Raw genomic sequence first — 20,477 nt, 5'->3', positions numbered from 1 at the left:
CTCTGGGCGTGGGCCCAAGACCACAGTGATCTGTGCAGGCAGGGACTGTCTGAGCCTTTCCAAGTTCTTGGCAAAGTATCTCATTGGTGCTCAGTAAATGTGTATTGGGCTCACACATGACTGAGCAGAGACTGAAATCAGCCCCGTGCGCCCCCTCCCCACTTCCATGATTTTCTGTCACAGACCTCTGCTCCCCCTGGCTGAGATCAGGGGTGCTTAACCCGAGGTCCGTGAATCCCCTCCAGAACTGTACACAGAATATAGTGTGTTTGACAGTGAATCTTCCTTGCTGGAGTCCAACCCCAGCAGGTCCAGGGGTCCCCAAAGGTGTGGATGGAGTATGCGAAGAAGGAATGACACAGAGACAGCGTTCAGTTGATCAGCAGCCTAGCCAGGATCTCTAGCCAGGATCTCCAGCCAAGTTCTGGTCTGGATCTCCAGCGAAGTTCTGCTGTTTATTGTCTTGTTACATCCATATTTATACCAGTTGATTTTAATCCTGTCAATTTCTATTACAAAGGTTAGGGCGTTTCTTATCTCCATTCCAGGGAGTAAAGATTATGTAGCTTAAGCATGATTGTTTGTAGTTAAAGTGATTAACTACCCGCCTGGCACTTAGTTAAGGAGTTTCATCCCCTCCCTAACTTCAGGGAAAAATCCCTACCTGGGGAAACAAGCTTTCTCGGAGAGGTGACCTTGGTTAAAACACACAGCGCTAAGGGGAGCAAACATATTAAGAACAGTATGCTATATACGCCAGGTCCCTTGAAACATATGCTGTGCAGATGTTTCTATCCTGCAGCAACTGTGTCAAGCAGCAAGGATGGACCGGCTTCTGGCATTCCTGAGTAAAGAAGTGTCAGAGTGCTGCCCAGAAAAGCTTTTAGGGAAACCCTGCTCTGAAAGATGGGCATCTGCCAGGTGCTCAGTGAGCACCCGCCCGTCGGATTCATTTGGCTCCCAGGACTGCCAGGTACCCTGTGGATTAAAAAGAAAGAAACAGCCTCCACCTTTGTCTCTGAGAGGTGCATGCAGGGCCCCACCAGCCTGCAGTTTTCTTTCCTGCAAGTTAGTTAGCCTGCCATCTTTCATATGCAAAAGCACTGATCATACATCATCAGGGGCCTGTCTTCTGAGTGGCTGTTCTACAGCTGGCTGGGTCTCAGACAGCCATGCACAATCTCCCATGTCCTACCAAAGGCATTTGTTTGTGTGTGTTTTTCTTTTTTGAGATTTTTAAAAAATTTAAAGATAGTTGGTGTACAACCTTTATTGGTTCTATTAGTTTCAGGTGCATATAATATAGTGATTCAACATTTTTATACCTTACAATGTGATCACTCGACTTAATCTAGTAATTATCTGTCACCATACATACTTATCACATTACTAGAGGCCCGGTGCACGGTCAGGCCAGGGAGAGATGCAGGGGGTTGGCTAGCTGGGGAGGGACTGCGGGAGGGCTCCAGGGTGTGTCTGGCCTGTCTCACTCAGTCCCAATCGGCCAGACCTCAGCAGCAAGCTAACCTACCGGTTGGAGCATCTGCCCCCTGGTGGTCAGTGCACATCATAGCGAGCTGTTGAGCAGCCTTAGCATATCATTAGCATAGTATGCTTTAATTGGTTGAACAGGCAACAGAACAACCAGACACTTAGAATATTAGGCTTTTATTATATAGGATTATTGATTATATTCCCCTTCCTCTTTTCACCTATCTCCCCAACCCCCTCACTTCTGGTAACCATCTGTTTGGTCTGTGTTTCTATCCATTTGTTTATTTCTTTTTAAATATATTTTTATTGATTTCAGAGAGGAAGGGAAAAAGATAGAGAGATAGAAACATCAGTGGTGAGAGAGAATCATTGATCGGCTGCCTCCTGCACTCTCCCTTCTGTGGGGATCGAGCCCGAAACCTGGGAATGTGCCCTTGACCAGAATCGAACCTGGGACACTTCAGTCTGTAGGCCGACGCTCTATCCACTGAGGCAAACCAGCTAGTGCTGTGTTTCTATCCATTTAGATGTGACCAGTGGGAGTCAGGGCCCTGAAACAGGGCATATTAACTAGGCCTCATGGTATCTAATCTCAGAACTGTGATCTCTTTTTTAATATATTTTTTCTCACTAAAAATAAATCTATGTGTATATATACACATACATGTGTATATACTCATACACACACATGTGTATATACTCATACACACATTTATTTATTGAAGAAAGTCTGGAATATATAAACAATGAAAAAATCACCTATAATTTCACCCTCTTCCAAAGAACTGTCGTTAGCACCTGGCTTCTGTTCTTCCCACTAACCGTGTGCGTTATGGAGCACTTACTGTGTGCCAGGCATTGACTGTGCTGCAGGCTCTGCAGGCACCATCTCATGTCAGCCCTTGTCTTACATTTGGTATACTCCACCTTTCTATATATACATTTACACTTTCTTCGTTTTAAGGCCAAGGGGATCATACTGTTTTGTAACCTTGCCTTCCTCACTGCAATAGCATTGAAATTTCTTTCTGTGTTATTAAATATTCATCTACAGGATCATTTATAACATCGGCATAATGTTTTATTGCAGGCGAGTTCCATGCTTCTCAGACTGGGGTGCATGTACCCCTGAGGGCAAAGCCACAGGATAAATGTAGCACAGTCTCCTGAAGCATAAATTGGATTCGAAGCTTTAGGAGGGGAAAAAACCACATTATTGCCCTAACTGGTTTGGCTCAGTGGATAGAGCGTTGGCCTACAGACTGAAAGGTCCCAGGTTCGATTCCGGCCAAGGGCATGTACGTTGGTTGCGGGCACATCCCCGGTGGGAGGTGTGCAGGAGGCAGCTGATCGATGTTTCTCACCAATGTTTCTAACTCTCTATCCCTCTCCCTTCCTCTCTGTGAAAAATCAATAAAATATATTTAAAAACACACATTATTTTAATATTAAAACAAGTGTATATATACCATAGTGTAAAAGAGCAACCATGAATTTTAAAACAGAGCAGCCACGTTCAAAATTGTTTGAGCTTGTGTTTTCCCAAGACCCAGCCCCCTGTCCTCCGGGTGGCAGGAACATCTGAGAAGCACGGAGTTCTAGTTCAAGCCCCTCGTTTTACCGATAAGGCACCCGAGGCTCAGGGAGAAGGAGGGAGCTTGTGTGCCCCTCCCAGCCTTCCATATTTGGCAGCATCCCTCCGCTGCTTTTTCAGAGGGTGTGGGTGGAGACCTTGCCACTTGAGCAATAAAACCTCTGCGTATCTATAGTGGAAACTCTTGGCTTCCTGCATGATCCATCTCTTAGCAGTAGTTTTGTTTTTCTTTTCGCCTTGCCGGCCAGGATCTGAGCTGTGCACTCCTGTGGTTCGTAACTGTAGTCTCTGTGGGCAAAGGTGGAGGCCCTCCCCCAGCCCCCATGGACTCCAGCAGCACTCAGATTTGTCACTTAATGCACTGTATGAATCCACTGCTGTTTTACCCAGGAAACATTATCATCATCTGACATGTATCAAGCACCTTCTAGATGCTTCCAGATAAAACACCATGCTGCATGTTTTATCTAAAGTCTTCGTAACACCTTTTCAAAGCAGGTATGATTGTCCCCACTTATCAGTAAGAAAACTGAGCCAAAGATGATCACTTGCGCATCATCATTCACTGATAAGTATTTACGGCAGGATTATATGCCAGGACTTGTGTTAAACGCTGTGGACAATCATGATGAACAAAACTGATACCACTCCTGCCTTTATGGAACTTACAGTGGGGGAGATGATATTCAACAAATACGTGTTCTTAAATATGTTTTTTTAATTGATTTCAGAGAGAGGAAAGGAGAAGAAGAGAGGGATAGAAACATCAATGATGAGAGAGAATCAGCCAGCAGCTGCCTCCCACACAACCCACACTGGCGATCAAGCATGCAACCTGGTCATGTGCCCTGACCGGGAATCGAGCCAGGACCTTCCGGGTCATGGGTCGATGCTCAACCACTGAGCCACAGTGGCTGGCTCAACAAATAATTGTACAAACTGTAGTGAGTGTAATGTGGCCCAGAGCCTGTCCAGCTGCCTCAGTTTAAACCCACCTCAGCCACTTATCAGCTAGCCTCATCTTGGTCTTCTGTAAAGAGGATAATAGTAGTATCCACTTCATAGGAGTACTATCAAGCAAGTAAATCAGCAAAGGTAAAGCCCTCAGAGCAGAGCCTTGCACATTCCAGGGGTATTGCTGCTGCTGGGACGAAGGAGAGGCTTAGGGTACCCGGCGCACATGATAGGGCAGGGCCTACGTCTGGTGACACTGATTGAGTTCTACAAGAGGAATGGGAGTTAACTTGGCAAAGTGGGGGGATGACAGGGGGGAGGGGGGTGCAGGGTGTTGGAGGTATGTTCCAGACAGAGGGAATCGCCTATGCCAAGTACCGAGGGTGGACTCACCTGAGGAAATGCACGGGGTGTGGCTGGAACACAGCAGGTAGGGAGCCTTACAGGTCAGCATCTGCAAAGGAGGCGCCTGTGGTGGAAATGCAGCTCTTTCCGGGTCCTGCGCTCTGCACGGCACCGTTGGTCCAGGCCACGGGAGAGACTCAGTCAACGTCCCGTGAGCGAGCGAGCGAGCACAAGGACAGACAGCTACGTTGGCCTCATGTGGTCTTGCTGTGGGTGTTCCATTGGCCCCCAACCAGAAGAGGGATCCATTGCCCCATATACACAGCGGTGTGTGGACAGTTCCATCCCCACAGTCGAGCATTACACAGCCCTGTTGCTGGTCCCTCCCTTCTTGGCAGTAGACTGGAACGTGTGGCCTTGGATGGGGATCTTCCACATCCGGGACTCAGCAAGGTGGCTGCTGCTGCTGGAATCCCTGCACTGCAGTCAGGGCCCCAGATCTAAGCCAGTGGTGGTCAGACTCTCTCAGGAGTGGAAGCTTGTGTTGAAATGATCTAAAGGAAACCCAGGAGGTGGCACGGGGACAAGCAGAGCTTCGCAGGCAGAGGGACTCGGCGCTTGGTAATACCTGGTGCACCTGAGTGAATACTAGGGCTCCACAAAGCACAGTTAGAAATCCAAGGGCTGAGCCCAGCTCGCACTGTCCAGGTGTGGAAACTGAGGCCCAGAGAGGGGGTGACCCTCCCAGGGTCACACAAGGAGGGACAGACCCAGAACTGAATTCCAGACATTGGATAATCAATTTTATTACACCCAGATTTTCCTACCCACCACCCTGCCCGCCCACACACCTCCTCAGTTCGGGGGCGGGGGGGGGGGGGGGGGGGGCGGGGGGTGGTCCTCGAGGTTGGGGAAGGGCTGTAGCTAGGATCTTGTCACGTGTCCAGCCTCCAGCCCCAAGCCCCAGTCGGAGCCCAGGGCACGGGGAGTCAAAAATCCGGAAGGCAGGCGTGGGCGGGTTATTCACGTGCACAACCTGGCTGTGCTGTATCTTTTCTCTCTCTCTCTCTCTCTTTAATTGAGTTTGAGGTGGTTGTTTTTTGTTTCCTTAAGAAATGGAAAAGAATGAAGCTGCATAAACACAAGGATGTTAACTCCCTGAAAAACCTCCTGCCATTTTAACTCTGTTACTGGAGAAATAAAAGAGAAATAATTTGTCCACCCACACTTAGCTGTTTCTGACGAAGGTAGGTGAATATTGCTTTGCTAATCGAGGGTGACTGCTGGAAGTGGAGCCACGCTGACTGATCCCGGATTGAGAGGAAGGCACGGCAGCCCCAGGAGGAGCGGCCACCGTGGGCCCACGGCCCCCGAGTCAGCGGCCGGCTGTCCTCCTTCCACAGGTCTCCCCCAGCCGGTAGTGATGGAGGCCCTGGACCAGGCCGAAGAGCTCACGGACTCGCGGAGAGAAATGCCACCGCCACCCCCTCCTTCATCGCCCTCTGAGCCAGCTCAGAAGCCGCCACCTCCGGGCACCTGGAGCCACTCCCTCACGGTCAAGAGCAGCCTGTGCCTGTTGGCTGCCTCCCAGTTCCTGGTAAGGACATCACAGGCCCCAGGAGGGATTGGAAAGAGTACGGGTTGAGGGACAGCCCTCCACCTCCTCCCCAAGCTGGCCACCTGGGGATGCTGAGAGGTGAGGGTCCTGCTTAGCGCCCCTCGGTGACTCCCAGCCCTCAGCTGGAGTTCTGAGCTACCGCCTCCATAGCCAAGCCCCTCACACCCTGCCCTTTCTCACCCCAGGAGCAGGAACAGCCTCCTCCCAAGCCTCTGGCCCTGCAGGGGTCTCTCTGAGGACTTCCTGTCTCGGGGGCCCCTGGGAAGGGCTATCCGTTGACTCCTGTAGTCAGCTCTTCCCCAGAGAGAGTCCTGGGCCTTCTTTGGCACGCAGGACCTGGGCCCATCCCTCAGCTGTGCAGGCTGGACCTTGGGGCCAGGCTGGAGTGGGAAGGGACGCACAGAGCCCAGGCTCCTAACTCAGTGCACTTGTCCAGCTTGCCTGCGGCATGCTCTGGCTCAGCGGCTACGGCCCCAGCTGGTTGCAGAATGCCACACTCCTGGAACAGCTGGGACCCAGGGTGAGTAAGCTCCGGGACCTCCAGGGCAGGGGCAGCGGTGGGGGGCCTCCCTTCGCACCAAGCCCTGCGCGGGCCGTCTCTGAGTTCCGAAGGCAGCCCCACCCCCTGGAGCTCTTCTCCCTGCTCCCCACCCAGGTCTGATCTGAAGTTTTCAGAGCCTTGGTTCTGTCCCTGTTGAAACAGATGAGAACTCTGCCCCCTCCCCACCCCACCCCCGACCACCTTGACCTGTCTGTCTGGTGTTCCCCAGGCCTGGCTGGGCATTGGGACCTGGGAAGTCCCCAGTCTGCTGCTGGTCTCTCTGTCTGTGCTCCTCGTTACCAGCCTGGTAAGGTGCCTCCTAACCCTGAGGCCTGATCCCCACCAGCCCCCGTTAGACATTCTGGGTCTGTCTGAGGGATGGGCTGTTTGTCTCTCTCCATCAGTGTGCCCCGCATGGGGTGAGAGCACCTTCAGAATTGTTCTACAGTGTTCTAGGCAGGGGAGCAGGGCCGAGGCAGGGAGAAGACAAGTAGGAGCCCCCACAGCCCACCAAGAAGCCCTCAATCCACAAGAAGCTGAGAGGTCGAGGGAGGGAGGGAGGGGTCAGGGAGGACAAGGTGAGGGTGGAGCCTGCCATCCCTGTGAGGGGCAGTGCTGTGCAGATAGCTCCCAGGAGAGCAGGGCTGCTCTAGACATATTGAGGGGCAAGGGGCTTACTTCCATGCGCAGCCCACCAGCGAGGGGGCAGCAGCATGGTCCCAAGTCCGTGATGCTGTATCCCTCCAACCAGGTGTGGCACCTCCTGAGGGCTCCCCCAGAGCCACCCACACCACTGCCCCCTGAGGACAGGCGCCAGTCTGTAAGCCGCCAGCCCTCCTTCACCTACTCGGAGTGGATGGAAGAGAAGGTCGAAGATGACTTCCTGGACCTGGACCCCGTCCCCGAGACTCCTGTGTTTGACTGCACAATGGACATCAAGCCTGAGGCCGACCCCGCCTCGCTGACCGTCAAGTCCATGGGTCTGCAGGAGAGGTGGGAGGCGTGGAGGAGGGGTGGGCTCTCTGGGCCCTGGACCTCTCAGCTCCCTGTCAGATGCCTGACTCTTAACTCCCAGTGCCCAAGACCGGGCTGACCTCGTAGCTTAGCCAGTGTAAACACATGCTCTTTAGGTCTGATCAGAATGCCCCAAGGTGAGTGCTGAGAAATACTGTAACTGCACACAAGCACATAGGCATGCACAGGGTATACATGAGCACACGCACAAGGGTATACACGAGCACACGCACCCATACATTCCTCTGTGCTAGTAAGTTGGGTATGTTTCTTTACTGCAGGTCTTGTCAGGTCCTTTAACATGCTCCTGTTCACTGTAAATCAGCAATGGGGTGTATGTGACATTCCTCAAAGTCGCTTGACCACAGAACCGTTTATAGAGTGTGTCCCTGTGTTCCCCAGATCACACTTTGGGAGGTGTCGACACCCTCTTTTCAGATCACACCAGTTTGAGTTGCACACACGATGTCATGGACAGAGCGCGGAATGAGGAGTCAGTACACCCAGCTTTTTGTTTCAGCTCTGCTGCCCCCTTACTGCACGAGCTGGACAATGCTTGTCCCCTCTCTGGGACTCGGTTTCCCTTTCCATGTAATGAGGGCCCTCCCTGTGCTGGGCCCTTGGACAGTGAACACAGAGGAGTCTGTCCAGGGCAGACCCCCTTGCCGCTGCCATGCTGCCCTCGGAACTCCCTCTTTCCCTGACAGCGAGGGTCCCGGCCCCTCCTCGATGAGATGACCTTGACTCATTGGCCACCTCATCCCAGACTGCCGGGTCCAGGACTGTGCTACCAAGGGCCACGCCCTGCTTCTCTGATCTAGGCAGGTGCCCTCTCTCTGGGGGTTTCCTGGGGGCCACAGGGCTGGGTGCTGCCTCCGGGACTGACAGAGGAGAGCCCAGGGGCAGCCTGCGTTAAGGGGCCTCAGCTGAAACCTTTGGATCTGGGGCCTCCAACTCCTCACTCAGGCAGCTACTCTACTGCAGGAGGCGGCGAGGCAGGCCCACGCCTGGGGCTGAGACTTGTGCTCCTTGTCGCACCCCCACTCCTCTTCTTGGAGCCCACCCAGTTCCCAACCCTGCTCTCTCTGTCCCTCATCTTCCCACTCCAAGCCCCAAGCTGATGCCCCTCCCTGCCCCTGAGACCTACTCCCCCTTTCCCGGTCCTTCCAGGAGGGGCTCCAACGTCTCCCTGACCCTGGACATGTGCACACCCGGCTGCAACGAGGAGGGCTTCGGCTACCTCATGTCCCCCCGCGAGGAGTCATCCCGAGAGTACCTGCTCAGTGCCTCCCGCGTCCTGCGGGCCGAGGAGCTCCACGAGAAGGCCCTGGACCCCTTCCTGCTGCAGGCGGAATTCTTTGTGAGTCCTCTGAGCCCGCTACCCCTTGGTGGGCAGACCCCTCTACTCAGTCAGTCGCCTAACTAGCAGGGCACCGGAGTGGGGTGCCCAGCACTCAGCATCTGATAGATGAACACCATTGTTTTTGTGTTATCCGTTCTCCTCGTGTCTTGGGCAAGCTGCTTCCCCTCTGGGCCTCGGTTTCTCATCTAGAAAATGGGGATGTTGCAAGGATTAAAGGGATCACTAAGGTGTGCCAAGCAGCCAGCCGGGTGATTGGTATTCAGTGGCATTCCTGAGTCTTCAGGTCCCAGCCCTGTGGATTTTCTTTAAATCCTCACCTCAGGATATTTTTCCATTGATTTTTAGAGAGAGTGGAAGAGAGAAGGAAAGACAGAGAGAAATATCCATGTGAGAGAAACATATTGATTGGTTGCCTCCTGCTTGCGCCCTGACCAGGGCATGAGCCAGGGAGGAGCCTGCAACCAATGTAGGTGCCCTTGACCAGAATCCAATTCAGAACCCTTTGGTCTGGAAGCCGATGCTCTATCCACTGAGCCAAACCGGCTAGGGCTAGCCCTGTGCTTTGAAAGCTATAGAAAGCCCTCCCTCTGGCTGCTACTTTCCCACCCTCCTCCTGCCCGACATCACCAAGCATTGTCCGTGCCCCTTTTGACATCTTTCTAGCTGTAGCTTAGGGAGATCTAATCACCTGCTCTCTAGACTTGTGCTACAGCCTGAAGCTGCCTCCTGTTGGACTTCAAGGGGCCCAGTAAATGCCACCTGTTTTACCTGCCTGGATGCTCAACCAGTTAAGAGCTAAGTCCTAGGAGATCACAGTATCGTCTTTAGTTTTGTTGGTGAAGACGAGGTTTAAAAGGAGGCTTAAGTATGTAGCAATAGTGAGCTTCCTAATACCCCCAGATTTAAATTTTCTACCCACGCCATGTGGTACTGGCATATCATGGGCCCCATGGGGCATCCCTATAATTCTTTCCTGGCAGGAGGGCCCAAGAGGAGGAGGAAGGAGGAGGCTGGCACCCAAAAGCCCATTCCTCAATCAAATGCACCCGTCAGGCTACTTGCCCACCTCTGTGGGCAGGATGGGCGAGAGGCCATGAGTATTTGAGGAGAGTCTCTCCTGGGAGAAGCCAGGGGGATGGGGAACCGATGTGCCTCCCTCACAACTCCCCTCCCCCTCCCCCCCACCCCCTGCTCCCTGTATGGACACAATGGCTCTCTGAGAAGACCTCCATCACCTTGTGACCCACTGCTCCAAATTCTGCAGAGCTTGGCATGGCCTGCATTATCCGAGTTGGGCTAGCCTGAGACCCCTTTTCTAGCCTTATGTCCCCCAGCCCCTGCAGGGACTGTCTACCTCAAACTAGGCCAGCACCCCCCACCCCCATGTTTTTCTCCTCCAGGGCCTTTTTGCACATCATCTCCCACCCCTGATGCCTCTAGAAAGCCTTCCTGGACGATCCCACCCCAAGTTCCCACCACCATCACCTCCCCTTGAAGGGGACTTGCGTCCTCTCAGCACTTCTTGTTCGGTAGATCGTTGTCGATCTTGCCCAGAGAAAGGAACACAGCCTGCACACCCACCCCACGGCGCTTTTGCACATGTTTTTATTCTTTTGAGTCTCACAACAACCCTAGAAAGTGTTATGATCCTCATTTTACAAAGAGCGTACTTAGTGGGCCCAGACACAGTGAACGCTATAGGACCGTGTGTGGACAGATAGAAGGGGAGTGAAGAAGTGAGAAGCACTGGGGAGTCATCCCAGAGGACATGGGGGGAGGTGAGGCTAGAGGGGAGCCTGAAGGGTGGGAATGGTGTGGAGAACTGAAGAGGGGTGCTCCTTGCAAGTGGAATGCCACGAATTCAGACCTGGAGGCGAGATGGAGAATGGCATATTAGCAACAGGAAGGAACGGGCATAACTGAAGGACGGGAATCTTGAAAGCAGCTGGTGGTAAAGGAAGGCCAGACCCCAGAAGACCTCATATTCCAGGCAGAGAAGTCCAGACTTGGAGCTCTTGACACAGAATGATTGGGAGGTGCAAATACGGTCCTGGGAGCTCAGGAGACTCCTCTCCTGCTAGAGAATCAGAGGAGGCTTCTTGGAGGAAGTGGCATTTATGATGGACAGGAAGGACATGAGAAGATGAGAATCGGGTGGGGCACAGAGTGAGCAGCACAACCCCAGGTCCTGAGGTGGGGATGTCCAGGGTGGGAACACAGATCAACAAAGCCACTCAGTTTGGCTGCAGCGCAGGGAGTGTGGGAGATGCTGGTGACTGGCCAGATTGCTTTTCAAACTCTTGTTCTTGTTTATTGACCATTTATTTAGTGTCTACTCTGTGCCAGACTGGCCCTCAGTAGACAGTAGTAATGATAACATTTTTTTACGTACCCATTGCATGCCAGACAGTGTTCTAATTGCATTTTGTATATTCACGAACTCATTTAATAGTAAATGTTGAATGAACGCATGCACTCAAACCAGCCCCTGGACTAGAAGTTGGGGCACAGCAGCCCCTGGGTTCAAACATCTGTGAGAATCAGCCCACGGCTGCCATATCCCCACGTCCTTCCTCCTGCAGGAAATCCCCATGAACTTTGTGGATCCGAAAGAGTATGACATCCCTGGGCTGGTACGGAAGAACCGGTACAAAACCATCCTTCCCAGTGAGTACTCAGTGCCCTGGGGGTAGGGGGGTTGGGGGGGGGGGGTTCACCCTCCCCTGGGTATCTCCTCACCCTGAGGGAGACCTGAACCCCAGAGCTGGGCCTCCAGGCGATGCCCAGTGAAGAGAAACACCCCCTACTGAGGGCAGAGGTTAATTCATTCCTTCACACGCACTCTCCGGACCCTTCCCGTGGCCGGGTGTTGTGCTGGGCTCCGAGGAAACCCAGAAAGAGTGACGACAGCAGCAGCTCCGACACAGTGCGTGGTGTCAGCAGGGTGTTCTCGCATCCTGGGTCTCTTCGGAGTGGGCAGGTTTTAAGGAGAGGCAATTAAGGCTCGAGAGGTTAAGTGGCCCATCCACAGTCACACAGAACTGAGTTTCAAACCAGGTCTCTCTGACCCTGAATCGGGCCCTTTTGTCGACCCCGAGTGTGTTTTGTCCAGATTGTGCATCCTCTACCGGGGAGTGAGCCGCCTGTCGGGGAGTAAGTGCCCGTCAGGGAGGGTGTTCAAACAGTCCCCGAGCAGCCCCTGGAGGGTCTGATAGGGGTTTTCCCTCCCCGGGGGTGGGTAGACCAGGTGGCCCAAGGTTTCTCTTTCAGCCCTGGGGTGTCATTTTCAGGTCTCTTTAATGGAGCCCCTGTCTGCAAGTCACCCTGCCGAGTTCTGGCCCCAGGCCCCCGGGCCAGCTCGGAGGGGTGACTTGTTGAAAGTGAATCCCCACAAACCTACTCCAGTCCGTTTATGGAGTGACAAGGCTTTAAAAAGGCAGCTTTGCCATCAGCATCTCCAACAACATGGAAGATGTCATGACTTATTTTTAACTTTTAAAATAGTGACTTGTGGTTGCTATGGTTACACAGCCTCTAGGTGGTTCCGGTTAAACAAAGCACCATGTAAGGCCAGGAGGCACTGCTCAGGGCTGCTCACCTCTTCCCCTGTCTTGCTCTCCCGCACCCACCTAGCCCCACCTGGAGGGAGGGGCTCGTGGACCCCAGAACCTAAGCCTTTGCTGGCCATGCAGAGTGGCCACTGGGGGAGGGCGGGACTCGGACCATCTCGCCACCTGGCCCTGGATTCCTGAGAGGCTTTGAGCCACGCTGAGCCTCCAGGCCTCCAAGCCCAAGAGAGAACATTCTCTGTGGCCAGCAAGAACTGACCCCTTTCCCTCTGAGGCTGGGCTGAGGCTGAGGGGGTGGGGGCAGTGACAGAGGGCAGGGCAGTGGCAGAGGTCCCCTCTTAGGTCCAGGACGCCCTGAGGTTTGTTCTCACACTCATTTTGCTCGTATTGCCTGAGCCCCTGCCCCCAGGGCTGAGAAATCAGACGTGAGTGAGACACAGACTGTGCGCTAGAGGCTCGCAAGCTGATGGAAGAGACAGGGCTGTGGACAGTGACAGTACAGAGTGGCCAGGAACCCAGCAGCAGCACTGAGAACAAGATGCAGGGGAGCAATTTCTGTCCGTTTCGCCACTGTCTCCCAAGCACCAAGGGCGCCTGGCGCATGGTAGCCTCTGCACCTATCTGAGTGAATGAATGGGTGAGTGGGTGGGTGAGTGAGTGGATGTCTCAAATCTAGTGCCCCTTCTCCATCCTCACTGCCAAGTAACTTTTTAGGGGTGGGGGGTAGTTGCCCAGTTTCAGAGGGTGCCATGTACATCGACGGCATTGACAAGTAATGCTCCCTGGAGTTGTGCAGGGCAGGGCAGCCCTCTGACCCCAGACACGTCTCACTTGGAGCATTGCAATAATCTTCTAACTGGTGTGACTCCCACATCCTACCCTCCTGTCCATCTTCTATCATTGTCGCCAAAATGACGCAAAACCAAAATCCAGTCGTCTTTCTCCTCCTTCAACACTGTCACGTCACCCTGTAATCCTCGGGGTTAGGTCCAGGCTGATCATCACGGCTTATAAGACCCTCAGTCAACAGATTCCCCCCACACACACATACTCATCTCTCAGCAGCCCCTCCCTGCCCCGGGCACTTGAATCAGACTGAATGGTGTGCCCTCCTCCTCCTCCTACTGGTCCCTCACACCTAGTCCAGGTGCCCCTGTTCCGGGAAACTAGGGCCACACACAGTGCTCACAGGCCACACACTGCTTGTCTGCCTGCCCAGCACTTAGGAGCAGGGACTGTGTCTTGTTTATCTTGGAGTTTCTACTCTCAAGCACAGTGCCAGGCACCATAGGGTTAAAAGGACCATTTCCCTTCCCACAGTGGTTCTTCAATACCAAGGACCCTGGTGTCTGGGCACCTAACCTGGGCAGCGCTGATAAGGGGAAGGGAGATGGCGCATGCAGCACACCCTGCTCCTCTGTCCTGCTGGCCAGCCAGAGCCCCCCTGGGCTTACCCTTGCTCTTCTCCACCCCGACATCCTTCTACGCCTCTGTCCACAGAGCTGCCCCTCCCCGACCTGCTCCTACCCCCAAATCACCTGCCAAAGCCTTGGGCACCGGGGCTGAGGCGTAACAGGCTGGAGAGCAGAGGCTCATGCCGTTTCTCCTGCCGCTTGGCATCCTTCTTTTTACCTGTTACTGATGGTAGTGCGTGTAAGGATGGCGATAATAACAGCAGCAACTTCTACTGTGCAGTGTTGTCTGTGTGCTGGGCTCAGTCACTGGTCTGAGGACCCCTTTAACCTTTACAAGATTAGTAAGGCCGCTCTGAAAGGGATGTCCCCAGTTTACAGAGAAGGCACAGGGAGATGAAGTAAGTGGCCCATGTTGGCACAGCTAGTAAGTCAGAGCCAGGATTTGAACCCAGGTTGCCTGGCTCAGTGGTGCAGACTCTTAGCCGCTCCCCATGCTGTGCACACCTGAATTACCTTCGTCCCAGCCCCCTATACAGGAGAGAAACTGAGGCCCAGAGAAAAGACCGTGAGCTGGTGACAGAGCTAGACCACAGCCAGGACCCGGGGCCCCAGCCAGCTCCCTGCCCCCCACACACCGTCTCCACCTCAGTCCCAGCCTCTGCAGGCTGACAGAGCTGTCAGTGCAGGGAGGCGCTAGCGGGAATAAAACAGATTCTACCCCAGGAAGAAGAGCAGGATGTTATGAGAGTCTTTTACCATGGGATTTGACATGTGAATGGATTGAAGAATAAAAACCCTTTGTGCACACGTGTCTGCTGCGGCAACTCTAGCCTCAGCTCAGGCGTGGAAGGTTTTACTCCTCTTATCCCAATAGTCTTCCTCAGCTTTCATCCCCCAAATCTTAACAGCCCTTTATAGCTATAAAGCACTTTACTTAGCACTTTCACAGCTGTTTTCTCATCTGTCTTCCCAACAATCCCAGGAAGTCGGTGTCTTTACCCCCATATTACAGACAGGAAAACTGAGGCTTAGAAAGGCCATGTGCTTTCCAAGCGCACTCAGCACGTTGGTGAGAGTGTATATTCAAACTCTTGCTACCTCTGCTGTCCAGGATGTATCCCCTGGATAACTCCTTTCTCTACTTAGCTTTCTTCTCCCTAGAACATTAGGCACAGTGAATCCAGGGCAGCTTAAGGGGCAGGCATTGATGCCACAGAGGGAGAGACCCAGGGCCTCACACTCAACCCGCCTCTTCAGCCTGGACCTCGCCTGCCTCAACAGGCCATGGGAAAGGGTGAATGTTTTGCTACCAGGCAGGGGAAGGAGGAATTTGGGGTCTCAGAAGAAATGTGGGTGCCCTGAATGGGCCAGGCAAGGTGGGCCCTGCCCCAGGAAGATTGCACACGTCGGATCCCAGCCTCACCTGTCTCCCCCACCCCAGACCCTCACAGCAGAGTGTGTCTGACTTCACCAGACCCTGACGACCCTCTGAGTTCCTACATCAACGCCAACTACATCCGGGTACGTAGCCCCATCCCAACACCCTCTCCCTGAAAAGGAGGCCCAAACTGGTGGGATCCATCCTCCAGGCCTGTCCGTAAGCCAGTGCGGCGGCTGCCAGCCCCGGGAAGAGCCTGAGTGTGGGGACTGGGCCCCAGGAACATTGCGTCTGACCCTGACAGCCTGGACTTGGCTGGCCACAGGGCTACGGTGGGGAGGAGAAGGTGTACATTGCCACTCAAGGACCCATCGTCAGCACGGTTGGTGACTTCTGGCACATGGTGTGGCAGGAGCACACACCCATCATTGTCATGATCACCAACATCGAGGAGATGAACGAGGTAGGCACCCCTGCACCATTACCAGGTGTCTGCAGCTTCGCGCCCACCCTAAGCCTCTTGTTTCCGTGTCCTTACAACAATCCTGTGAGGTCGGTAGTGCTCACTCCACAGTCAAGGTGAGGAAGGAGGAGGCTCAGCAAGGTTAAGCCATTTGCTCAGGGCCACATCAGTACTCAGAGGCAGAGCCTGGAGCTGGCCTCTCTACCTCCAGTGCCCAGGATCTTAAGCAGAATGCTCTGCTGCCTCCTAGGCTGCCAGGGCTGACACTGGCTATTTCCATACTCAAGATGGGTATTATTCCCATTTTCCAGATAAGGTAACTGAGGCTCAGAAAAGGGAGGTAACCTAAAGGTTACGAAGCTGAGTTTTGAACCCAGTACTCTCTAACTGCAAACCTATTGCCACTTTATAGCTCTCCCGGCTGGCCCTGAAGGGGCACTGGAGAGAGTATGGTTGGGGGAACTGGGAGTGAATCGCAGCCTGATCTTGGCCCTACAGAAGTGCACCGAGTATTGGCCGGAGGAGCAGGTGGTATATGACGGTGTCGAGATCACCGTGCGCAAAGTCATTCACACTGAGGATTACCGGCTGCGACTCATCTCCCTGAGGGTGAGGCCTGGGGCAGGGCTGTTAGGGGGCAAGGGCTTTATTGAGGATGCCACAGAAGAACAGGGTTCCAGAGTCCACTCTAGCTGAAATCAAGTCCTATGTCAGTGGTTCTCAACCTTCTGGCCCTTTAAATACAGTTCCTCATGTTGTGACCCAACCATAAAATTATTTTTGTTGCTACTTCGTAACTGTAATGTTGCTACTGTTGTGAATCTTAATGTAAATATCTGATATGCAGGATGGTTTTAGGCGACCCCTGTGAAAGGGTCGTTCAACCGCCAAAGGGGTCGCGACCCACAGGTTGAGAACCGCTGTCCTATGTCTTCCAGGAATTACTAGTGAGCAAGGGATAAGGGAGGGCTGAATGGACCGGGGACAGAAGCAGGACCAAACCTGTTGTATTTTATGCTGTTGGGCTCTCTGTGTGTCTACACAGTCATTCATAATGCCTTCCAGCTCTGCCTCAAATGCACCTAAACCCAGGACCGTCTGGATAGGGGGTCTCCCGCTGCCTCCAGCACTGTCCTTATAACTGAAAGACCACGGTGACTTCAAGATCCCTGCTAAAAGCATCCCCTTCACCTGGGATGCAGGCCTTCTGGCCTGTAGTACCCAATCTGTCCACCAGAGGGTAGACACTCCTTGCTGCATTTGGGTTGCAGGAGGAAGTTGTGATTACAAAAAAAAGCGGGGGGAGTTGGGGGGGTGCCGGACACAAAATATGAGCAATAGGAAACAGCCCAGAAGAGTGGGGGAAGGTATCCTCCCACCCTGAAGTTGTGCTTCTTTCAGGAGCAGCCTAAGAGAGCAGACTGTTCATTTGGAGTTGGGAGGATCAGTGGATCCTCTCTTTAAGGAATGATAGAGCCCTTCTAATAACCCCAAAGACTGGCAGGGATGAGCCAGGCACCAGGAAGCTGATCGAGTGGGAAGTCTAGTGAAGCTGACAGTCACAAGGTCCAGTGCAAAGCCTGAGGTCTGTTCCTCTGAGCTGCCCCTCTCCACTGGAGAGGATGCCAGGGAGCACTCTGCTCCCAGCGGGCAGTGCCCACCTGACCAGCTCCGAAATACAAACCTGGCTGGAGGGCAGAAAGGGCCAGGAAGGGGGTGGGGGGCAGAGGCTGTAGGAGCTTTCACAGCCAGATGACCCAGGGCCCCAGGAACCAGCTTCCTGTTTCCCCAGAAAGAGAGGTTGAGGGGGAGTCAGACCGAGCACAGCAAGGCGAGAGGAAGGTCCCTGAGCTCTGGTCATGTGGCTACAGGGGGACTGGGCTGTTTGTTAAAATGAGAAACCGGGAGGCAGGAATGAATTGGACAGGGGACTCTTTGCCTCTCTTGGATGATGTGTGAAGACCAATGCCGATTCCACGGGCCAGCCGCCACGTCCAAGCTGGCTTTGGGTCTCTGTCTGGTGCCACTGGGCAAGGTGGTGTCCATGGCAGAGGCCAGAGGCCCCACTCCCTGTGTCCTCCCCCCTGTGTTCTTCCTCCCCCCACCCCATCCCATCCCCATCTCTGTGCTGTGTGGGCTCACAGAGCTCACGTGTATCTGGGGTGGGTCTCTGTCTCCTGGACAGAGCGGGACTGAAGAGCGAGGCCTGAAGCATTACTGGTTTACGTCCTGGCCCGACCAGAAGACCCCAGACCGGGCCCCCCCTCCACCTCCTGCACCAGGTGCAGGAGGTGGAGGAGGCTGCCCAGCAGGAGGGGCCGCACTGCGCCCCCATCATCGTCCACTGCAGGTGGGTCCTCCCAGCCACCCGCCAGGGCAGGGCAGCCACCCACCCCCGCTGCCCCGCCCCTCACCCCACCCATCCCCTCTGCCCTCAGCGCAGGGATTGGGAGGACTGGCTGCTTCATTGCCACCAGCATCTGCTGCCAGCAGCTGCGGCAGGAGGGTGTGGTGGACATCCTGAAGACCACGTGCCAGCTCCGGCAGGACAGGTCAGCCCACGGGCAGGGTGGGGCACATGGAGAGCGTGAGCCCTAGGGGCAGAAGGGAGAGACTGACTGTGCTTGGGGTGAGGGGCCGGAGGGCACACTGGGTATGGACTGGCCGCTGGCTGACGGGGTAGGGAAGTCAGATGAGTGGAGGGGCTGGATCTGGACAGGCGGTGCTGGATGAAGAGGGAAGAGAAACAGCGGGCGGCCAGGACAGGCTGAGGGTGGCTGGAATGCCATCTCTGTCCCTGCTGTCTGCACCGGCGCTGGGAGGGGCAGGGAGGAGCTGAGGGGATTGCCTGGCTAGGGCTGGCCTCTCCAGCCTCCACGTAAACGAGGCCTCTCATGAGTGACCCCTCCCTACCATGCATCTCTGCCGGGCAGGGGCGGCATGATCCAGACGTGCGAGCAGTACCAGTTTGTGCATCATGTCATGAGCCTGTATGAGAAGCAGCTGTCCCGCCAGTCCCCAGAGTGACCTCTCTGCTCCCCCCGAGGTCCTCCTGGCACCACCCAGCCTGAGTCTGGGCCCTTACCCCAGCCACGCCCCCAGGGCCCAGCCTCAGGTCCTGGCCTGCTCCCTTCCCTGCCCCTCCTGCTTCCTTCTCTCCAGCTGGCCCTGACCCCCAACATAGCAATTCCTACTGTATATATTGGGGCAGGGTGGGGGAGGGACGTGCCAGGCCAGGCCTGGGGCTCCAGGACCCGACGCACACCACGCAGACCTGGGGCCTCAGTTTTAACGATGGTTCCATCGCTACTTGATCCAAAATGTTTGTGCTGCATTCCAAGTGTCCTGCCACAGCGTGTTCTGTCTGTCCATCCATCTCTGCTGTCTGTACCGGACACTGTGTCTCCTCAGCCTAGGATAGGGGTCATGAGCTCCAGGCCCTAAGCAGCCCAAGCAGAGGTGCCTGGCTTGGCCCCCACCCCACTTCTCCCAACAGGCAGATTGCATTTTGCCCTCAGTTATTGGGATCAGGGTGGGGAGAAGGGCCGGAGGACCTAGAGGCCAGGCGTGGGAAGCTCCTGGGTGGGAAGAGAGATCTCATCTAGGGAGAAGTCTCTGGGTGCGGGGGAGGGGGGAGAGTATCACAGCCTGGCTGGCCTCTGGGTGTCACAGGTCCTCAGGAGGCAGTGGCCAGCCTGCGAGGCATTGGGGAGGAAGGGGACAGATGGGGGCTGTGCACCCAGAGGACCTGGGCCCTGGTGGGGATGGGAGGGAGAGGGGGAGCTCTGAGGGTGGGTTGGGAAATCGCTCCAGATCTGTGGGAAACATTTTTCTGTGTCACCGTGGGAAGCCTTCCCAAGAGTCTTGCTGCGTGCAGCTCTGCGTGTGTTCCTGTGTCCACGCGTGTGTTGAGAGCCCATCAGCGGGGTATGCATGACTCTTTGGCAACATGTGTTATCTTGGAGCCACGTGTTTTTATTGCTGACTTTAAATATTTATTCCACGGCAGACAGAGACATTTGGTGTCTTTTTATAATTTGCTCGTGGTCATTGAATAGAGCAATAAACAGAGCATTTTGAGCAAAACTGGCCTCCTGGGTCTGTGATTGCCTCTCCCGTCCACTCCCTGCCTCCTAGTACTGGTCTCCTCCTCCTCCTCCCCCTCCTTCTCCTCCTCCTCTTTCTGTGTGTGTGTGTGTGTGTGTGTGTGTGTGTGTGTGTGTGTGTATCCATCTCCCTAACACCCCCTTGTGGAGATTGGGAGTATGGAGAGAATCCAGATCTGCAAAGCCAAAGAAGTCCATTGGACAGACCCTCACACACCCTCACCCCGATCCAGCCAGAAGCCCTGGGACAGGGCAAGCCTCAGGAACAGGTGTGGCAGGCTTCTACCGAAGGCAAAGCGGCTGGCCGGGCACCAGTTCCGGCAGATGGGCCGGAGAAGCCAAGGCTAGGCAGGGGGACATTCAGGTCACCACCCCCAGCCCCTCCCTGTTGGCCAGCACACTTATCCCATGCTAACCCTACAGGTCCCAACAGCAGCTGCAACCCAGTAATTTCCCTTTTAAGGCCTGGACTGAGAGTAACCCCTCCCAGTGGGCCTGGGGAATCTGCCCAGGGGCTCAAGTTCTGGACACTCCTGCTCTATTCTTGCCCCTGCCCCCAGGGATGCAGCAAAAGTAGCATCGGTGATGCCACGGCTGGCAAGCAGGGGTCATTTCCAGACAGG

General features: G+C 54.6%; 1 protein-coding gene across 1 annotated transcript in view; it reads left to right on the top strand.

Moving 5' to 3' along the window:
* PTPN5 (protein tyrosine phosphatase non-receptor type 5) overlaps positions 1-19,837 on the top strand; it is a 46,232-nt gene extending 26,395 nt beyond the window's left edge. The window contains 13 exon segments of the mRNA XM_036325634.1: positions 5,791-5,984; positions 6,442-6,525; positions 6,776-6,853; positions 7,298-7,539; positions 8,731-8,920; positions 11,506-11,590; positions 15,349-15,428; positions 15,611-15,748; positions 16,247-16,357; positions 17,934-18,017; positions 18,019-18,098; positions 18,187-18,300; positions 18,682-19,837. Coding sequence (XP_036181527.1) covers positions 5,791-5,984; positions 6,442-6,525; positions 6,776-6,853; positions 7,298-7,539; positions 8,731-8,920; positions 11,506-11,590; positions 15,349-15,428; positions 15,611-15,748; positions 16,247-16,357; positions 17,934-18,017; positions 18,019-18,098; positions 18,187-18,300; positions 18,682-18,775 — 1,574 coding nt within the window. The 3' untranslated portion in view covers positions 18,776-19,837.
* Positions 19,838-20,477: the final 640 nt, after the last annotated feature.

Source organism: Myotis myotis, unplaced genomic scaffold, assembly GCF_014108235.1.
Source record: "Myotis myotis isolate mMyoMyo1 unplaced genomic scaffold, mMyoMyo1.p scaffold_m19_p_10, whole genome shotgun sequence".
Taxonomy (NCBI): domain Eukaryota; kingdom Metazoa; phylum Chordata; class Mammalia; order Chiroptera; family Vespertilionidae; genus Myotis; species Myotis myotis.
This window is presented reverse-complemented; position numbering and strand designations above follow the sequence as displayed.